We start from the raw sequence: 17,676 nt of genomic DNA, 5'->3' as shown, positions 1-17,676 counted from the left end.
CATAGCATGCATGCCAGGTGTGTGCGTATCATATCAAAACATTATGAACTTTTTGAATGAAATCTCACATAAATGTGGCTCGCATGATTAAATCATTTCAAATTCAAAAATGATATTAATTAATTATTTATGTCGACTAAATACGTATGTATATTTGTGCACCTAATTAATAAAATGATTGTGGGATAATATGACACCAACAGTCAACCTAGGTGCCTTTTATGCGTATAGTGCCAGCCATCAGATGATGACTCTGAGATTTTGATGATCAATTTAAATTGAAGATGTACATCGAAGAAACTTCCCACAATATAATTGCCTTTTGCCTAACATAATTTGAACGACCTGTACGAAGCAATAATAATAAAACCCAAAGGCCTTATTTAATTCTGTCATATAATCAATGTTCATTATTAATTAAATTACATATGGTTATTAGAATACCAGAATAATTTTAAGCCCTTAAATAATATCTGTCACGGTGTGTCTACTAGTTTTATAGAGACATAACTGTTCCTTAGCGAGTCTCCATGTGCTTTGTGCTCCCTCCGTTTAAACCTCCCAAAGTCCTCCTCTTTCGCTTGTCCCACCATTAATAATCCCACAATACACACATTAAAACATTATTAACTCTTTCTCTCTCTCTCTACGAAAGTCAGAGGTTTCATATAAATAAACAAAAGCCTTCAACACAATTTTTTCAAACCCAAACATGTCAAACTCAAGTACTACTTCCTCGTCTTCGTCTTCGTCTTCTCATAGATGGGTGTACTCTTACATAAAGCTTCAATTCTACAATCGAATCCGACGGTTCCTGCGTTCAAAAGCTGGCCGCAAGCGCTACGTGTCATCTTCTTCTGATCAACTCGAAGATTCGAGAAGTATTAATAGTACTAATGATGTTAATAATTGTAGTAATACCGTAGAGGTCGACGTTGGTAATCAAGCTGTTGAGTCGAAGGCGGTAGTTGAAGCAATGAAAAGTGAAGTGGGAAGAGAAAGCCGCCACGGTGGTGATGACGTGGCGGGGTTGCAAAGAGCAGTGAAGAGGCTTCACTTTGGGAGCTGGGTGGAGAAAGAGATGGCGGCTTTGGAGATTGGAAGCTTGGCTAAACAGGATGTAAAGGTCAGAAAGTTGGTAGCCGAGCTCGGTGTTATACCGGTTTTGGTTTCCATGGCAGCTTCCGACGTTGTTTCCCGCCGTCGCGCTGCCCTGGCTGCTCTCCTTCAACTTGCTAATGGAACTTACACGTAAGTTAATTAAATCCTTTTAATTGCATATATGTTATTATTTGAAAATATTTTAGTTCTACATTACATAATTAATAATTTAAAGCAGAAAAAGAAAAGGATAATTATAACATGACGATTTGAAGAGATTTTTACTAATAAATCTTAATTAGTGTATATGTATTACACATGGATAATCAAAGATATAGTTTTAATCGCTATAATTTTTAATGGGTTCATGCCTAATAATAGCACTATTATTGGTACTAGTGAAAGAGTCATGTAAAATAAGCCTCACACCATAACCAATAAGAAATGATCATGTATTTTAGTGCTATAACATTCAAGTTTGTTTGCATTGGACATAGGATTTTATTTTTAAATAAATTAGAAAATATAAAAGTAATACAATAGTTATTATTTCAGGTCCTTATGGGATCCATGACTTTTATTTGACAATTGAGCCCATTAGATAAATTAAATATATATATATATATAAAACATTGTTATGGGTTATTTTAGTATTGGATCCGAAATAGTTGAATATAATAATTTTTAAGAAATAATTATTAACTAATTATAAGATAATATATTTAGAGCTGCTAGACAATCAATTCTCATATATATAATTCAGTCTTTGAGTCATGAGCCTATCTAGTCTTTGGCGTCAGTAAATGGAATGCATGGTTGGCAGCCATCCACTCATATCTACTTCTGACCTAATTGACGGTACAATCGATGCTTTTATTCATGACATATATGAATTACTTTGAGAAAATGAAATAAAAAATGATAGGGGTTTCAACTATATATTGATGATGACGGAGATTCTTTCATAAGAAGAGGGGGCTTATATAATGATTTTTCTTTAACATCAAGCTAAGCTATCTAAAAATCATCTCATGTCATGTAGGGTTCGTAAAAAGTTCTTTAACTTAATTGTTACACTTATGGGTGGGAATCTTAGATAAAATAATTAAAGGTAAATATTACTACTGTTGTCTCGTGGGTGCATTCATTCTGAAGTAGTAAATTAGTAATTGGACTCTAGTAGTTGTCATATTTCACATATGCATCGCACAATAGAACCCATCTTTTTTAGTGGGTCAGTGGGCTTATCACATATCCATATAAAATGGCATATTCAATCAGTATGTGGCATGGTACCCTTTATTTTAGTGAAAAAGACTTCATATTACTTCAATATTCGTCCAAAAATTATAACGTGGAAATATAATTTATAATTCTACCAAAAATGTGTAAAATTTAATTTATAAATATCAGATTATTATTTCGAGTTAATAAGGCTGGGAGATTAGAGGGGAGCACTAATGTTCTCTAAACCCGACATAATGTCTTTGAGATAGGATTATATTACAGCTTGTAAAAGATTGTGTAGTGGTTTAGATTCGATTTCGAAATTTGGGCATATATATAAATATGTTAACAAAACCAGCTTTATTTGACCCCGACTTCCCAACACTTATTTAGATTTTGGAATCTCGTTGACTTCTCATCTGACTTACAAATTTAAAAATGTGGTTATTTTGGGTTCTCTCATCTACCATTTGAATTATTGTGCTTAATTATTTGATATCAAATATCATTTCAAATCCTTTATTGACTTGTATAGCGGATATCGTACTACTATTTTCTAGTACTTGAACCTATGCACTTTCTAACCTTTTTCAATTTTTTTATTTATTTATTTAATTCAGGAATAAAGCTCTCATGGTGGAAGCAGGAATTCTATCAAATCTACCAAAAAACACAAATCTTCTAGATGAACCAACCAAGCATGAATTTGCAGAATTGCTCTTGACATTATCTTCATTAGCAAATACACCCTTCCCTTTAGCCTCATCAGAAATTGTCCCATTTCTCATTGGAATCCTAGAATCAGGTTCCACTAATGTTGAAACAATGGAGTCATGTATAGGTACATTGTGTAACCTCTCCAATATTTTGGACAATGCTGGAGCATTAGTTTCCAACGGAGTAGTAGATACCCTCTTAAAATTGTCCTCAACAAAGGAACTTTCCGAGAAAGTGCTTGGAGCATTAGGGTGCTTGGTAGTGACCTTAATGGGAAAGAAGGCCATGGAAAATAGTCAAATGGTGCCAGAGACTTTAATCGAGATTTTGACATGGGAAGACAACCCCAAATGCCAAGAGTTATCTGCTTATATTCTAATGATTTTAGCTCATCAAAGTTCAGCTCAAAGACAAAAAATGGCTAAGTCTGGAATTGTCCAAGTACTTTTGGAAGTTGCATTGCTAGGGAGTCCTCTAGCTCAGAAGAGGTCACTAAAGCTATTGCAGTGGTTTAGAGATGAACGGCAGGCGAAAATGGGGCCGCATTCAGGACCCCAAACTGCTGGAAGGATGGCCGCGATTGGTTCGCCTGAGAATGACAGAGTGACACAAGAAGGGAAGAAGATGATGAAGAGTTTGGTGAAGCAAAGTTTGCATAAGAACTTGGAAATGATAACAACACGGGCTAATGCTGATGGGGAATCCTCTAAGCTTAAGGCCTTGGTGATCAGCACAAGCTCTAAGAGCTTGCCTTATTGAAAATATAATTTCACAACGTTTTTCTAACATATATATATTGTTTTTTTTTTTGTTTTTAGATTGATTGAAAAACTTATTCCAAATTCGCCTTGGAATTAATGCTATTCTTTTTACGGTGGTATTGTGAGATTTGCTTTGGCATACTTGTGTACGAGGATGATTTCGAGAGAGGGCGCATATATGTCCTCCTAGTTCGATCTGAAAGAGAATTAATACATTTTTTGTGCATTTGTGCGTTTAATAGTAGCTTGTGGTATAACACAAACAAAGAAATTGATTAGAAGAACCAAAATAAAATTATTTGACCTAATAATTTCGACTTAATTGGGTCTTGTTTACCTGTTATTTAAGGTACTTAGGGCCCGTTTGGTTGGAGGTAATGAAAGCAATGGAATAGGAATAGGAATAAGAATAAGAATGGTAATGGAATGGAATAAGAATAGGAATAGGATTAGGTTGTTTGGTTAGATTTATGGAATCAATAATTGAATACAATTCTTATGTTTGGTTGACTATATAATGGAATGGAATGGAATAAATTAATTTTGAACAAAAATACTATTATTTTTAAAACATGATTAAAAAATTAAATTAAATATATTCAACTTATACATATATTTTTTTTAAAAAAAAAATTAATTTATATTTTTTTAAAAAAAACTAATATGTATAAAAAAAAATTAATATTTATTTAAAAAATTTGATATATATAAATTTATATTTATTGAATTTACTATAAAATATTACTTCTCTAAAAAAAACCTAACATATATTTTTTTAAAAAATATATATAATCACATAAAAACTTGTTCAAAAGTATAAGTATTCATGTCCAATACCCATATTTATGCTCAAAATAATTGTTTGCAAAATTATGAGCATAACACATTACACCAAATCCAAAAGATTATAATTTGTATACTACTGAATGTCAAAGGCAATATATATTGTCCTGCAAATTATTTTAGACCAAAGTGAATAACCATGATCTTTCTAACTCTTTCCCGAGCTGTGTACTAAAGAGAGCCATCAATCAGAAGTCTCGCCCATTCATCCTTCTCATCATCTGGGACACTGAAAAAGTAAGAAACCAGAGCATTATCTTGCATAATCATGCGAGCTACCTTATGACGTTGAGTTGTAGTAAGTGTAGTGGTCCTTTCTAACTCTTTCCCGAGCTGCATATGCTTTTCATTCAAGTCTTCACCAATAGCTTTACTCAAACGAATTGAAGCTTTTTCAATTACCTCTGCGAGAATAGAAGCTGATTGTGTAAGTGCATTTGAAAGTTCTTCATGATTTGCAGCTTTCCTTTTCTTCTTTGAAGACCCATCTGATTGAGTGTGAGATTGAGCACCTCTTGTTGCATCTGAAACAGACATAGATTCCACTTCATCCACATTATTAGCATTGCTAAAATCATCTTCTCCAAGTGTAGTGTTTTCCTTTTCAGCTTCAAGTTCTTCAACAACATCTGTTACAGTCTCTGCATGTTTTCCAGTTGCACGATCTTTGCCAAAAACTGCACACAAGTCGTCATACCAAGGGAATGACTTGATCTTGAATGGGGCTGCTTCCTTATGACTCTGCATGTATACAAAATAAAAACCAATAAATCACACTGCATAACCTATCTTTTACTTCACATATCTCTAAAGTATACATACCAAAGTATTCTATAAGAAGTCCCTTAAGAAATTATATCATCATGTATATAATATGAGATTTAATTGATGTGTAATCAGATTATGAGAAAACCTAAAAAAAAACTAAATTGGATGAAAAAAATGCCAATCTCTACATTAAGTCAGAATATGACATCTTTGAATTCTGTGCTAATTGTTTTCCAGTTGAAAGATGTACTGTTAACAATACATTCATTTAACTAAAAACAATCAAAAGCTGGAAAGGCAAAGAGCAAAGAAGCTTGAAGTTTGGGTGTTTCTCATTATGATAATTACAAATCCTTCTTTTCAAAACAAAGGTGACTCCTCTCTATTCTAAGTAGCCAATAATTACATGTTCTACAATTCCACATTACTACTGTCATCTTCCCTTTGCCAAAGCCCTCATAGGCTTCTATTATCATTAAATTTTTAAAGAAACAGTAATGAAGAATATTTTTTACAAAATCCTATACTATAGATATCAGGCGACACTACAATGGAATTTTAACTTTGATCAGTATTTCAAAAAGTGCAGCTATTGAAGTTGTATTGGTAGGGACCAAATGAAACAGTATAACTGAATTCAACAACTGAATTCAAATTCAAATACATGTGTGTAAGTGGGATATAAATCTTAAATATACATACATACAACAAACTAGAAATGCCCTTTTAATATACAAGCTCACTGTTAGAAGCTTTGTTGTTGGTTTTCATGTTTTCTAATCTTGGGTCATGGGAAACTGCTGTGTTAGAAACCAATTTCGACAGCCAAACCAAAACACCCTCATTTTTGAGCTTCCTTCAGGTCTGCATGCCTACAGTACTACTACTTACATGCTTAATTATACAACTTCTTTAAACTTCAAAATATTTATTTCCTAGTTTAATCTGTGATTAATTTTATTGTATAAGGGCTCAGCAAACCAAGAGTTTTTCAACCCAACATAAATCGGGAAATAAGATCCTTAAATGGAACTAATGTTAAGACTTGTCCAATTAGTCTAAGAGAAGGTACTTATGACACCTTGTTTCATATTCTCCTCTTAGCCATTACATAACAACTACATAACATTATTCTTCTTAATTTGATGATAAAATAGCAGCCAAGCATAATAAATTACATGAAAGCTCTAGAGATGAAAAACACAGTCGACCAAAGAATAGTTCATTTGTTTCTTCAAACACAAACATTATTTGGTCCAAATCAATACTAATCTATATAAAAGAGATGGCTATGTATACATTACGGATAGATACGATTTCCCATTATACTATATAAGAGTATGCACATGATTATAAGCTTAGAAGTTAGAAGTGGCGAAAACTGTGACCACTACCTTAAGTTGATCACTAGCCAGTGGGTAACATTACAAGTTATATAATTCCACTATCCCAAATAATATAAGAATAGAATAACACTTTTTTCTTAATTTTGAAATTTATATATATTATATATGGCTTTTTGTTAGCTTATAAGTTTGGATCGAGTTATTATGTAAAACATTATGTTACAACCAGTAACCCCTCAACAAGAACAGAGCAACATAAATACACCAGATTATTTATGGTGATCAAACCAACTAGCATCTAAAACTGAATAATCAAAGAACATAAAATGCGTAACAACATGAGCACACACTCACATATATTGGTTCAGATAATTTTAACTTTGATCAGTATTTCAAAAAGTGCAGCTATTGAAGTTGTATTGGTAGGGACCAAATGAAACAGTATAATCAAAACATTATCAATTCCAAAATGAAACTTTAGACAATCATATTTGGCAGCTTAAAATTTGTGAAATAATAATAGGAAGAACACTCCTGTTCTACCCCTCCTTTTACTAGCACCTTCTGGGGCTAAATTTTCAGCCTTAGCCATGCCTTTTTAACAACTACCATGATCACCAATCTATGATTTTGCAGTACTCCAAAATTAATACTGAAACTCAAAGTGAACAAATTCAAATTCAAACAAAAGCATATGTAACCTAACATCTACAAATGCAAACAAATTGATTCACAATTGAAAAGGAACAAAAAAAAAAGAACTGAGCCAAAACAGAAAGTATTGAAAGCTAGAGGAACCTGTGTCATAAGTTTCTATGGCAAAGCTTACTAACCAAAAATAACCAAAAAACCATAATACAATGGCGGCACCACCAAACCAGAGAGAGAGAGAGAGAGAGAGAGAGAGAGAGAGAGAGAGAGAGAGAGAGGGAGTTACCTCTGGCAACGCTACCCCGGCACTTGCAGAGTCCGATCGATCGAAGAAGAGGAAGAAGATGGTCACAATGGTTAATCTTCAGTTTTCTAGGGTTAGGGTTTGTTGGGCTTGGGCCATGGAGGAGAGATATATGCTGGAATGGAATTATAATTCCACCAAATAAAAAATGGAATAGCAATTCCATTAGTTTGGAGGAATAGCATTACTATGGAATTCTATTCCAAAATTGTTATTTTTCAACCAAACAAAATAATCAGGCCCATTAGTATTCCATTCCATTCCTTTCTGGCCCATTACCACCAACCAAACGGGCCCTTAATTTTTAGACATCACCTCTGAGCTACATATAAGACTATTTTTTTTTATATATAATTAAGAAACTTTTATTAGCCAAAACAAAAAAACTACATTAAAGTAGTAGCCACAAAGGGGGCCACATCCTTTAAACAACCCATAGTACGAATCTTAGCACATCTCGCCCAACACCCGCCAAAGCATTTGCTATGCTATTCCCAGTTCGAGGTATATAAGAAAAAAAATCCTAAGTATAGAAGAAAAATTACAAGTTCAAAATACTTACAAAGTAATAGACAGGATTCAAAAATGGGGTAAGTGCCCCAGGCAAACGACAGGCAGCTCCTGTTGAGGGCCAAAACTGCCACCTTCGAGTCAGATTGAACTTGTATCTTTGCTATTCTTCTCTCACGAGCTTTCTGTAAAGCAAGGTAAATCGCAAATAATTCCCCTTCCAATACACCTAAAACCATCTTGAAGTCTGTTGCCACCCAAAGCCTTTCCTTTTCCATACTAGAAACCTCCACTATAACCATTCCAGCTTCCATATCTAATACCGAAGCATCTGTCTGGAAGAAGATGATGTCATTTTATGGCTGTACCTCTGGCCAAAAACAATCGTGTGCCTCTTGATCCTCCCCGGGAGATTGTCTCTGTTGGGAATATTTTACCAGGATCTAGATTTACTAACAAGTATGTTCATTAACATCCTAAATATGAATTCTCTAAAATAATGAAATAAACACATAAGGGTTTAAGAAAACCTTACATTTGTTGCAGCGGAATAATATGAATCCTTCCGTTCAAGATCTCTAGCCCTTGATTCCTTTCTATAGCAGAGCATTATCAAGATCTGAACCTGAATCTTTTTCTCTCCTCCGGGTTTGGTTACCACCGTCTTACTCACTATGATTGAGTACTTTACTTGCTATGTGTGGGCATGGCACTCATTCACTCAAGGTTCGAATGGTGAAGAACAATGAAGGAGGTGAGAAAACTCTAAGGAAGGAACTCTCTCATCAAGGTTTGGTTGAATAGTCAGGTTAACAAAAGTTGGATGAGTGAGAGTATCATGTTCCTTTTATAGTGTTTCAACTAAGGCTTAGGATTGAATTATAAGGATTAAAAAAGAATAAAATATTGGGCAAAAAATATATGTGGTCGTACACTTCAAAGGGACCCATCTCTAGTTACAATTTTGCCACTTTATTTCAACCACTTATTCTTCTTTTCAATAATACCATATTTTCCAATTCAAATGTATAAATGTCAAAATTATTTATTTAATAATTATAATTAATTACTAAATAAAATTGTCATTTGTGTAATTTATTAATTAGACCATACAAAGTCTCTTAATTAACAAATTGACCCCAAAACCTCTTTTCTTCACAATTAAGCCCTTGCTTAGTGAAAATTCTTAAATAAGACATAGTCTAATTTTAGAATTATAATTGATTAATTAAAATCAATTTATTGAGTCTGCAAGCAGTATTATCTCAACTAGTGTGGGGACCATGGGTCTATATAACCGAGCTTCCAATAAGCAGATCTAGAATTTACCAAGTAAATTCCCTAACTTATTAATTCCTCATTGAACCACTATAGAACTTGGAATCGCACTCTCAGTTATATAGAACGCTCTATATGTACCACGATATAGATACGTTATGATTATCCATTGTTACAATCCTAATAGTCAAGGATCCTCTATTGATGATCTACACTGAATAGGGATAAATTTACCGTTCTACCCTTCAATGTATTTTATCCTTAAAACACTTAGCTACCTATAAATGATACTTCAGTAAACTAATATAATTACTGAAATGAAGCCTCAATCATTTATCTCTATTCAGCCAAGCTCGAAGGAGATCATCGTTTCACTTCTAAATACCTATAGAAGCTATAGATTCCATATCTATGATTAGCGCTCCCACTCAATTGTACTATCTGTTGGAAATATTTTACTAGGATCTAGATTTACTACAAAGTATGTTTGATTAACATCCTAATATGAATTCTAAAACAATGAAATAAACACATAAGAGTTTAAGAAAACCTTACATTGGGTGCAGCGGAATATAATGACTCCTTCCATTCAGATCTCTAGCCCTTGATTCCTTTCTGTAGCAGAGCATTATCAAGATCTGAATTTGGATCTCTTTGTCTCCTTCTTGTTGGGTTTTATGCCCTAAATAAAACTCTTTACAATCTGATTAGTTATCAATATAAGAAATTTGAAGTGATTGATGTTTGCATGAATTTTACATGCTAATGGTTTAATATGTTAAATATGTTTATTACATTCATACACACAAAATCAGTTAAATCCAGATCATATGTTTATTCACAATTACAGTATCGTCAACACAGTGGAATGTGATTGTGATCATATGAATCAAAAGTTTTGGTCCCTGTTTCATCAGTGTTATTGGATTTACACTAATGTGATAATCAGCGATGATGTGTACTTACACTTGGAGTAAGTGTTATGTTCTTTCTAGGACATTAGTAAAGTATACTAGTTTCGAATGTATGGAGTGTACATTGGACTGGACCGATATTGCAACTAAGTTAAGATATTACAAACTTACCGTTATACATATCTTTCCAAGTCAATATCAGTAGTTGATCTTAAGATTAAAAGAATCTAAATCCTGGTATGCTTAGGCTCAACTCATGAGTGTTATTCATGTTCTTAGATTTATTAGTTAAGCCTACTTTCGGGTCAGGGTGATACGTATATTTTGGGAACATGATAGTATGATTGAGTGGGAGTGCTGAACATAAATATGGAATCTATAGCTTCTACTGGTGTATAGAAGTCAAGTGATGATTCCCTTCGAGCTTAGAAAATAGAAGTAAATGGATGAGCTCTTGTTTAACTGACTAATCATTAGATCACTAAACACCATTTACAGGTAGCTAAGTGTTTTAAGGGGCAAAATACATTGAGGGGTGAGAACGGTAAAGAAATCCCATCTCGATGTAGATCATCTATATAGAGGATCTTTAAATCACAATAAGATTATAACAATGGTTAAATGAGATAGGATATTGATATCGTGGAACATACAATATGCTCTATATAAGTCTGAGAGTGCAATTCTAAGTTCTAAGAGTGGATTCAACGAAGAATTAATAAGTAGGAATTTACTTGGTAAATTTGGTTCACTTATTGGAAGCTCAGCATATAGATCCATGGTCCCCATTCTAGTTGAGAACATTCTGCTTGTAAGACTCATTAATTGATTCGTGATTGATCAATTATAATTCTAAAGTTAGACTATGTCTAATTTTATGAATTTTCACTAAGCAGGGGTGAAATTGTAAAGAAAAGAGTTTCTAGGTTTATTTATTTATTAATGGACTTTTTATGTCTAATTAATAATTAAATTAAATGACAATATTATTTAATAATCTATTTTAGTTATTAAATAATTAGTTTTGGCATTTAAAAGTTTAGAATTAGAAAATTGGCGTTTTTGAGAAAATAGAAATAAAATTTGATAAAACTGCAAAATCAAGTGAGGCCCATTACTACACCTTGGCCGGCCACTATATGGAGTTTTTTAAATTAATATTTTCATTATTTTAATGTCAAATAAATCCTAACCTAAACCTAGTAGTTGCCTATAAATAGAAAGTGATGGCTCAGTCAAATTAACACAAGTTTTCACAAGCTTTTCTGACAGAAATTTCTCTCTTCAGAAAAACTGAGCCTTCCCCACTTTCTATACATGGCCGAAATACCTCTCTCTTTTCCCTTCATCTTTTTCGTGACCCTAGTGAAAGAGTAAGTGCCCACACACAGCAAGCAGTAACTCAATCATAGATTGGAAGACTGTGAAGGATCAAACTTGAAGAAGAAGGACATTCGGGCTCAAATCTTGATTATACTCTGCTACAGAAAAGATTCAAGGGTTAGAGATCTGAGTGGAAGGAGACATTAATTCCGCTGCATCAATGTAAGGTTTTCTTAATTTTATATGTGTTTAATTTATCGTTTTAGAAAGTTCATATTTAGGGTGTTTAAACAACATACTTGTGAGTAGATCTAAGATCCTGGTAAAATAATTTCCAACAACTGGCCTCAGAGCCATGGTAATTGATTTACTTACATGAAATTCGGACTTTAAAACGATTGTTTGTTTGTTTTTGGATGGTATCATGTTGTATTGAGTGTTATTTGATGATTGATTGATGTTTGTAAATTTTCGTGAAAAATAATTGCGATTCTGTTTCTGGAATTATTTTTATTGGATAGTATGGAAAAAATTAAGCAAGTTAGCCTTTTACAGAACTCAATTTCGATTTTATTTGAATTAGTTATGAATTTTTGAAGATTTGAAAAAATCGAGGCTGTGCTGAAATTTTCCTGCGATCGCAAAACTGTCCGTACAGTTCACCATTTTTTCGTTTTTCTTCGATTTTTCATGCTTTTTCATGGAATTAACTTCCGATTTTTTGTATAGTTTTGTATATATACTATTTCTATTCCTAATTCAATTCTAATTATCATTTTGAATTAATTTAATATTTTTTAAATTTAATTCAAGATATTAGTGTAATTTGAATTTGAATAGAATTAGTATATATCTTCTTGCTTAAAAATTTATCTTATTATTAAATTTGATTATATCTTATCTTATTTTTAAATTTAAGGTCAGATTTTTTAAATTTTTTTTAAAATTAATTTTTTTTAGATATTTTGATCTTATTTAAATTTAAAATAAGATATTTATAATCATGTAATTTTAAATAGATATAAGATATTTTGCTAACTTTTAAATTTTGTTATTTTATTTATTTAAATTAAATTTAAAATCTGAAAAGATATTTCATTTATCTTTTCTATATTTTTAAAATAACATTTAATTTTTAAAAGTAGTTAGCAAATTTTGAAATGATATTTAGGTTGGTTGAAACCTAATTTTTCAAAATAGTAGGTTTAATTTTAAATATTTTTTAAATAATCTCGAAATTTAAATTTTTTATTTTCGAAATAAATATTTATTTTTTTTATTTATTTTTCGAAAATTAAATTAAATTTTTTTTAATTATTTAATTATTTATTTTTCGAAATTATTTATTTAAAATTAAATAAATCCTACTTCCAACTATCCAGCTAACCTTGTTGCAGGAGTATGTGGTTTTTGCTTGTATGTAAGTTTTTAAAACCTATTATTACTTGATTGCAAATAGCCATGGTTACTTTTTGCCAGATCTAATGATTTGATGGCTCCCTTGGTCAAGTTAATAATTTGTAACAGGTAAATTTTACAATCTTCTTTCATCTGTGTATGACCTAGCAACATGATAGGATCCATCCAAAGTGTGCCTGTGTGAGCCTATATGTTTATTTTGTTTTAATATAGATGCATATAGGATGTTGCTAAATAAAATGTCACACCATGATAGATTTTATTTAGGTCCATCTAGTTATTGGACCTATTCAATTAATAACAGTTATTTATTTTAAGGTTAAATTCCTCTCTTTTGGGCCTTGTGTGAGAGTTGGGAGCCATAGAAGTGGGTACGACATACTGAACCTAGCACCCCCTCACATGAACTACCCCAATTGTGAAGGCTCATTTGCCTGATTTGAATAACTGTACTAGGTTAATTATATTAGTTTGACCTAATAAAATTGAATTAGCAACATAATTAACTTTTAAAATATATGAAAATTTATTTTTCATTTTAATATTTTAAAGTTAATTTTAAGAAAAACACTTTTAGTTTAGATATTAATTCTAGACAAACTATTTGTATTTTTCTTGTATTTAATTAAATATAGAATTTTAACTAACTAAGATTCTTTCTGGAGCTTATTTAATTAAATATTCCTATTTAAGTTATAAATTAGTTGTATCAACTGATTTTTTTTATCTAACTTAAATTTGAATATTTGATTTAAATTTTAAATCAAGTTGAGGAATCCTAGGCATTAGTTATTAAAGATTCTTAAGATATTTTTTAAGTTAATATCTTTTCAAATATTAACTTAAAATGGAATATTTTAGATATTTTTTTTGGTTAATATCTTTTCAAATATTAACTTTAAAAAGATATCTTCAAATTAAGTGGTTACAACTTAATTTTTGATATTTAATTAAATCTAAATTTGAAACTATTTAAGTTTTAGATTTTTACTATCTAACTTAAATTACATATTTTTCAAATTTTTTGAAAAGATACTTAGTCAAATAAGATATTTTCTAGATAGTTATTTCTAGACTACTTATTATTTCTAATATTTAAATAGGAAAATTATACTTTGTGAAATTAATTATTTAAATAATTAATTTTGGTACAATTTTATTAAGTATATTTTTCCTAGTATTAAATAGAAATTAATAATTAAGCCTTCTCTACACTTAATTATTATTTCTTGAATTTAATACATTTAATTAACTTGAAGAATCTAAATATCTAAGTTGATTTTCATCATGATACTTAAATATTTATTGATTTTTCATGACACTTAATTAAATAGAAAATTATTTTTAGGTTGAAATTTAATTTTTCAACTTAAATTTAAATAATTTTCAAAATATATATTTTTTTTATTTTATTAATCAATTTCGAAATTTGCATTTTATTTATGCAATATTTTCGAATTTTTTATTTTGAAAAATAGATTGAGTTGTAAATTAATTATTTATTTTAATTAATTCTTGGACCAACTACAATCAATGATTTTTTCATTTAATTGATTAATTTAAAATAAATGAATTTAAAATATATATATATATATATATTATTAGAAATTGAATTAACTAGTCAAAAGAATATCTACATAGGTGATATTTTTGCTTGAAGTATTTCTTTTCTATTTTTATTATTTTCGAAAATTGTATTTTTTATATACTTTAAATTTTCGAACCCAATAAATATATTCTCAAAGGAAATTTTTAAGTTGCTAATTATTTATTTAATTCAACTTAAATTAATTTCCTTAATATTTATATTTAAGATTATTACTAAGATGGAAATAATTTATTTTATTTCAATCACCATCTAAGTATAATTTTATAAATATTATATTAAATTCTTATTTTTGAATTTTAATTCTTAATTTAGAATTTAATGAGATTTATTTATTAGAATAATAAAGAAAATACATTTTAAATAATGAGCTTTATTATTATTAAGATATTCGATCTCCATTGTGGGTTTTACACCGCGTTTGTTTTAGTGAGTAATCCTCCCTAATGGAGGAACGTTCATTAGCAATTTCGCACCGTTTAATCTCGCATGATAAGTGGTTTGTAAGTGTTTTATATGGTATAGATCACCCTAATGGTGGCGACTATATTTGACTTGCAAATTGCGAAACAATGGTAGAAGCTCATAAGATAGAATAGCCTTGACTCTCGCCTAAACGGGACAACGCTGGATTCCAATCTTGATCGAATAAAAGGTTGCTAGAATGTTTAACATTTTAGATGAGCTGACAACTCTATTCAATGGATGGTAGCTTTGACTCTCGCCTAAACGGGACACTGATATCAGTTTGTTGAAAACCTTGGAAATTATTTAGGATTGAATTTTTTAAGTATTTTCTCATATCATTCCTACTTGCTATGTGCTTATAATTTCTGAATTGATTTTGTGTTAAACCATTATTAATTTCTATTTGTTGATTTCTATTATTTTGTAGTATCCTGTTTTGTCAAAATGAATCCCATGTTATCACTGTTGACTGAAAACAAGCTGAATGGATCTAACTTTAATAAATGGAATGAGAACATTAATATTGCTCTCATAGGAGAAAGTGTGTTTGTTTTAACTGAGTCGTCACCTGAAGTGCCTGGGGACAATGCTTCCAAACCTGTGAAAGAAAAGTATAAGCGTTGGCAGAAAGCAAATGACAAAGCTCTATACTTTATGCTTTCTAGCATGGTTGACACCCTCAAAACTCGGTTTTCTAAAACTGAGAAGGCTGCTGAAGTTATGACGAAGTTAAATGAGCTATTCGGTAAGGCATCGCTTTAGTCACGCTTTGACGCGACTAAGAAGTACATTAACGCACGGATGGAACCTCATCAAAACGTGCGTGACCATGTTCTCCTCATGTCCTGTTATTTTCAAGAAGCCCAGGATCATGGTGCTGAAATGGACAGTGCTACTCAAGTTAGTCTTATCTTGAATAGCCTGACTCCAGCATTTCTACCATATACATCAAATTATGTCATGAATAAGAAGAAAATTGACTTTCATGAATTAGTCAATGACCTTGAAACTTATGAAAATTTGATTGGAGGACCCAAGAAGAAAGGGAGTAAACCTCACAATCCTGGGAATGGTAATGGGACGATGAAACCTGAAGCAAATGTTGCCACTGCTTCAAAGCCCAAATCGAAGAGGAAGTGGAACAACACCAAGAAGCGAACAAAAGCCAATAAAAAGGCTGCTCCTTCTGGTGATGCTACACTTAAAGGAAAGTGTTTCTACTGCAATGAGAAAGGTCATTGGAAACCCCAATGTCCTAAACTTCTTGCAAAAAAACAAGGTATTTCCATTTATAAACTTTAAGAGTTTAGTGAATTGTTATCCGATTGGAGTTATGATTCTTGACTAACTTTGTTTATTTATTTTCTTCTTCTGATAGGCCAAGCTACTTGAACTCAATTGAGTTGGATCAGAAAGCTGGACCAAGGGTGAAATCGTCCAGATGAAGATGAAGCTCTTCAATTTTTTTTGAATTAATTTTTTTAGTTTAAAGACAATTTGGATTTCAAATTTTAGTTAGGGATATTTATCCCTGTTTCTCTCATATTGTTGCAATACATTTTTTTTAATATTAATAAAGTTTTATTTTCGAAATTCCCTATTGCAATTTATGAGATTGAGCTTCATTTAATTTTATCTTCATCAATTATTACCACATTATATTTATATGTTTGAATGTGTAAGTGTTTTTATTATTGATGCAAATTCTATAATATTTACAACTCTTCATAGAGTTATATTAAATAAACACTAGAAATTATTTCTATGTTTATCAATAATTGTTAATTCTAATACAATTATTAAGAATTTGTTTAATAAAAGGATCTTATGATCTGATAGGGGTGGAGAAAAGTTAAGAAAACTATGCAGTTCAACGATCTTTTATATCTAATGAACTCTGGATAGTATTCAACTCCTCATAAACTCTATCACACTAAAAGAATCATGATCTTTACAACCTTTAGGGGTGGATCATAATCTCTATATACTTAGGGGTAGAGGTTATCCACAAGTACCCTATATGTATATTCTTAGGGGTGGAGTCCATTCCACAATTCCCTATGAAACACATATCTTGTTTAAACATGGAAGTAATATAATGAGTCAGCTATTGTCAATATAAATTCTTGATCTTGATTGTATGTTCCATTTCGTTTTACTGTTGTAAGTAAAAGTTTGATACCTTTGAAAGTTCTTTGTTAAAGTTTCACACTACCTTAATTGAGTGGGAGAATTTTAAAATTCTATACCCATCTTCATTAGGTTGATAATTGTGATAGGTACTTAAGAACACTACTGAAAAACAAATCTAACCATTCACATGGATAGGTATAGCTTATCAGAATTATGAGAATAAGATAAAGAACTCTAGTTCAGTCCATTCGAATGACTTGAACCAAGAATTCTTAATCCTCATAAAATTTGATGGTATCTTAAAATT

The 17,676-nt window shown here is 31.0% G+C and overlaps 2 protein-coding genes across 2 annotated transcripts; one reads left to right on the top strand and one right to left on the bottom strand.

The window, feature by feature from the left end:
* The first annotated feature begins 260 nt into the window (after nt 1-260).
* Nucleotides 261-4,045, top strand: LOC115698200 (U-box domain-containing protein 1). Its single transcript, XM_030625390.2, has 2 exons — nt 261-1,251; nt 2,949-4,045. Exons 1-2 carry the CDS (start codon nt 713-715, stop codon nt 3,802-3,804), a joined length of 1,395 nt encoding a protein of 464 aa, XP_030481250.1. The 5' UTR covers nt 261-712; the 3' UTR covers nt 3,805-4,045.
* Nucleotides 4,046-4,595: 550 nt separating this feature from the next.
* LOC133039682 (uncharacterized) lies at nt 4,596-8,542 on the bottom strand. Its single transcript, XM_061118594.1, has 3 exons — nt 8,328-8,542; nt 7,701-7,776; nt 4,596-5,390 (listed from the first exon to the last, which is right to left on the bottom strand). Exons 1-3 carry the CDS (start codon nt 8,540-8,542, stop codon nt 4,821-4,823), a joined length of 861 nt encoding a protein of 286 aa, XP_060974577.1. The 3' UTR covers nt 4,596-4,820.
* Nucleotides 8,543-17,676: the final 9,134 nt, after the last annotated feature.

The sequence above is a fragment of the Cannabis sativa genome, chromosome 7, assembly GCF_029168945.1.
Source record: "Cannabis sativa cultivar Pink pepper isolate KNU-18-1 chromosome 7, ASM2916894v1, whole genome shotgun sequence".
Lineage (NCBI taxonomy): Eukaryota > Viridiplantae > Streptophyta > Magnoliopsida > Rosales > Cannabaceae > Cannabis > Cannabis sativa.
Note: the sequence above shows the minus strand (reverse complement) of the source record. Positions and strands in the feature narration are given on the sequence as shown.

Excerpts from the sequence above, each read along its gene's own strand:
- LOC115698200 (XM_030625390.2), top strand. The coding sequence starts at position 713 with ATGTCAAACTCAAGTACTACTTCCTCGTCTTCGTCTTCGTCTTCTCAT. Across the intron at positions 1,252-2,948 it reads CTTGCTAATGGAACTTACAC|GAATAAAGCTCTCATGGTGG; the intron begins GTAAGTTAATTA and ends TATTTAATTCAG.
- LOC133039682 (XM_061118594.1), bottom strand. The coding sequence starts at position 8,542 with ATGGAAGCTGGAATGGTTATAGTGGAGGTTTCTAGTATGGAAAAGGAA. Across the intron at positions 7,777-8,327 it reads CTCAACAGGAGCTGCCTGTC|ATTAACCATTGTGACCATCT; the intron begins GTTTGCCTGGGG and ends AGAAAACTGAAG. Across the intron at positions 5,391-7,700 it reads CCGGGGTAGCGTTGCCAGAG|AGTCATAAGGAAGCAGCCCC; the intron begins GTAACTCCCTCT and ends GTATACATGCAG.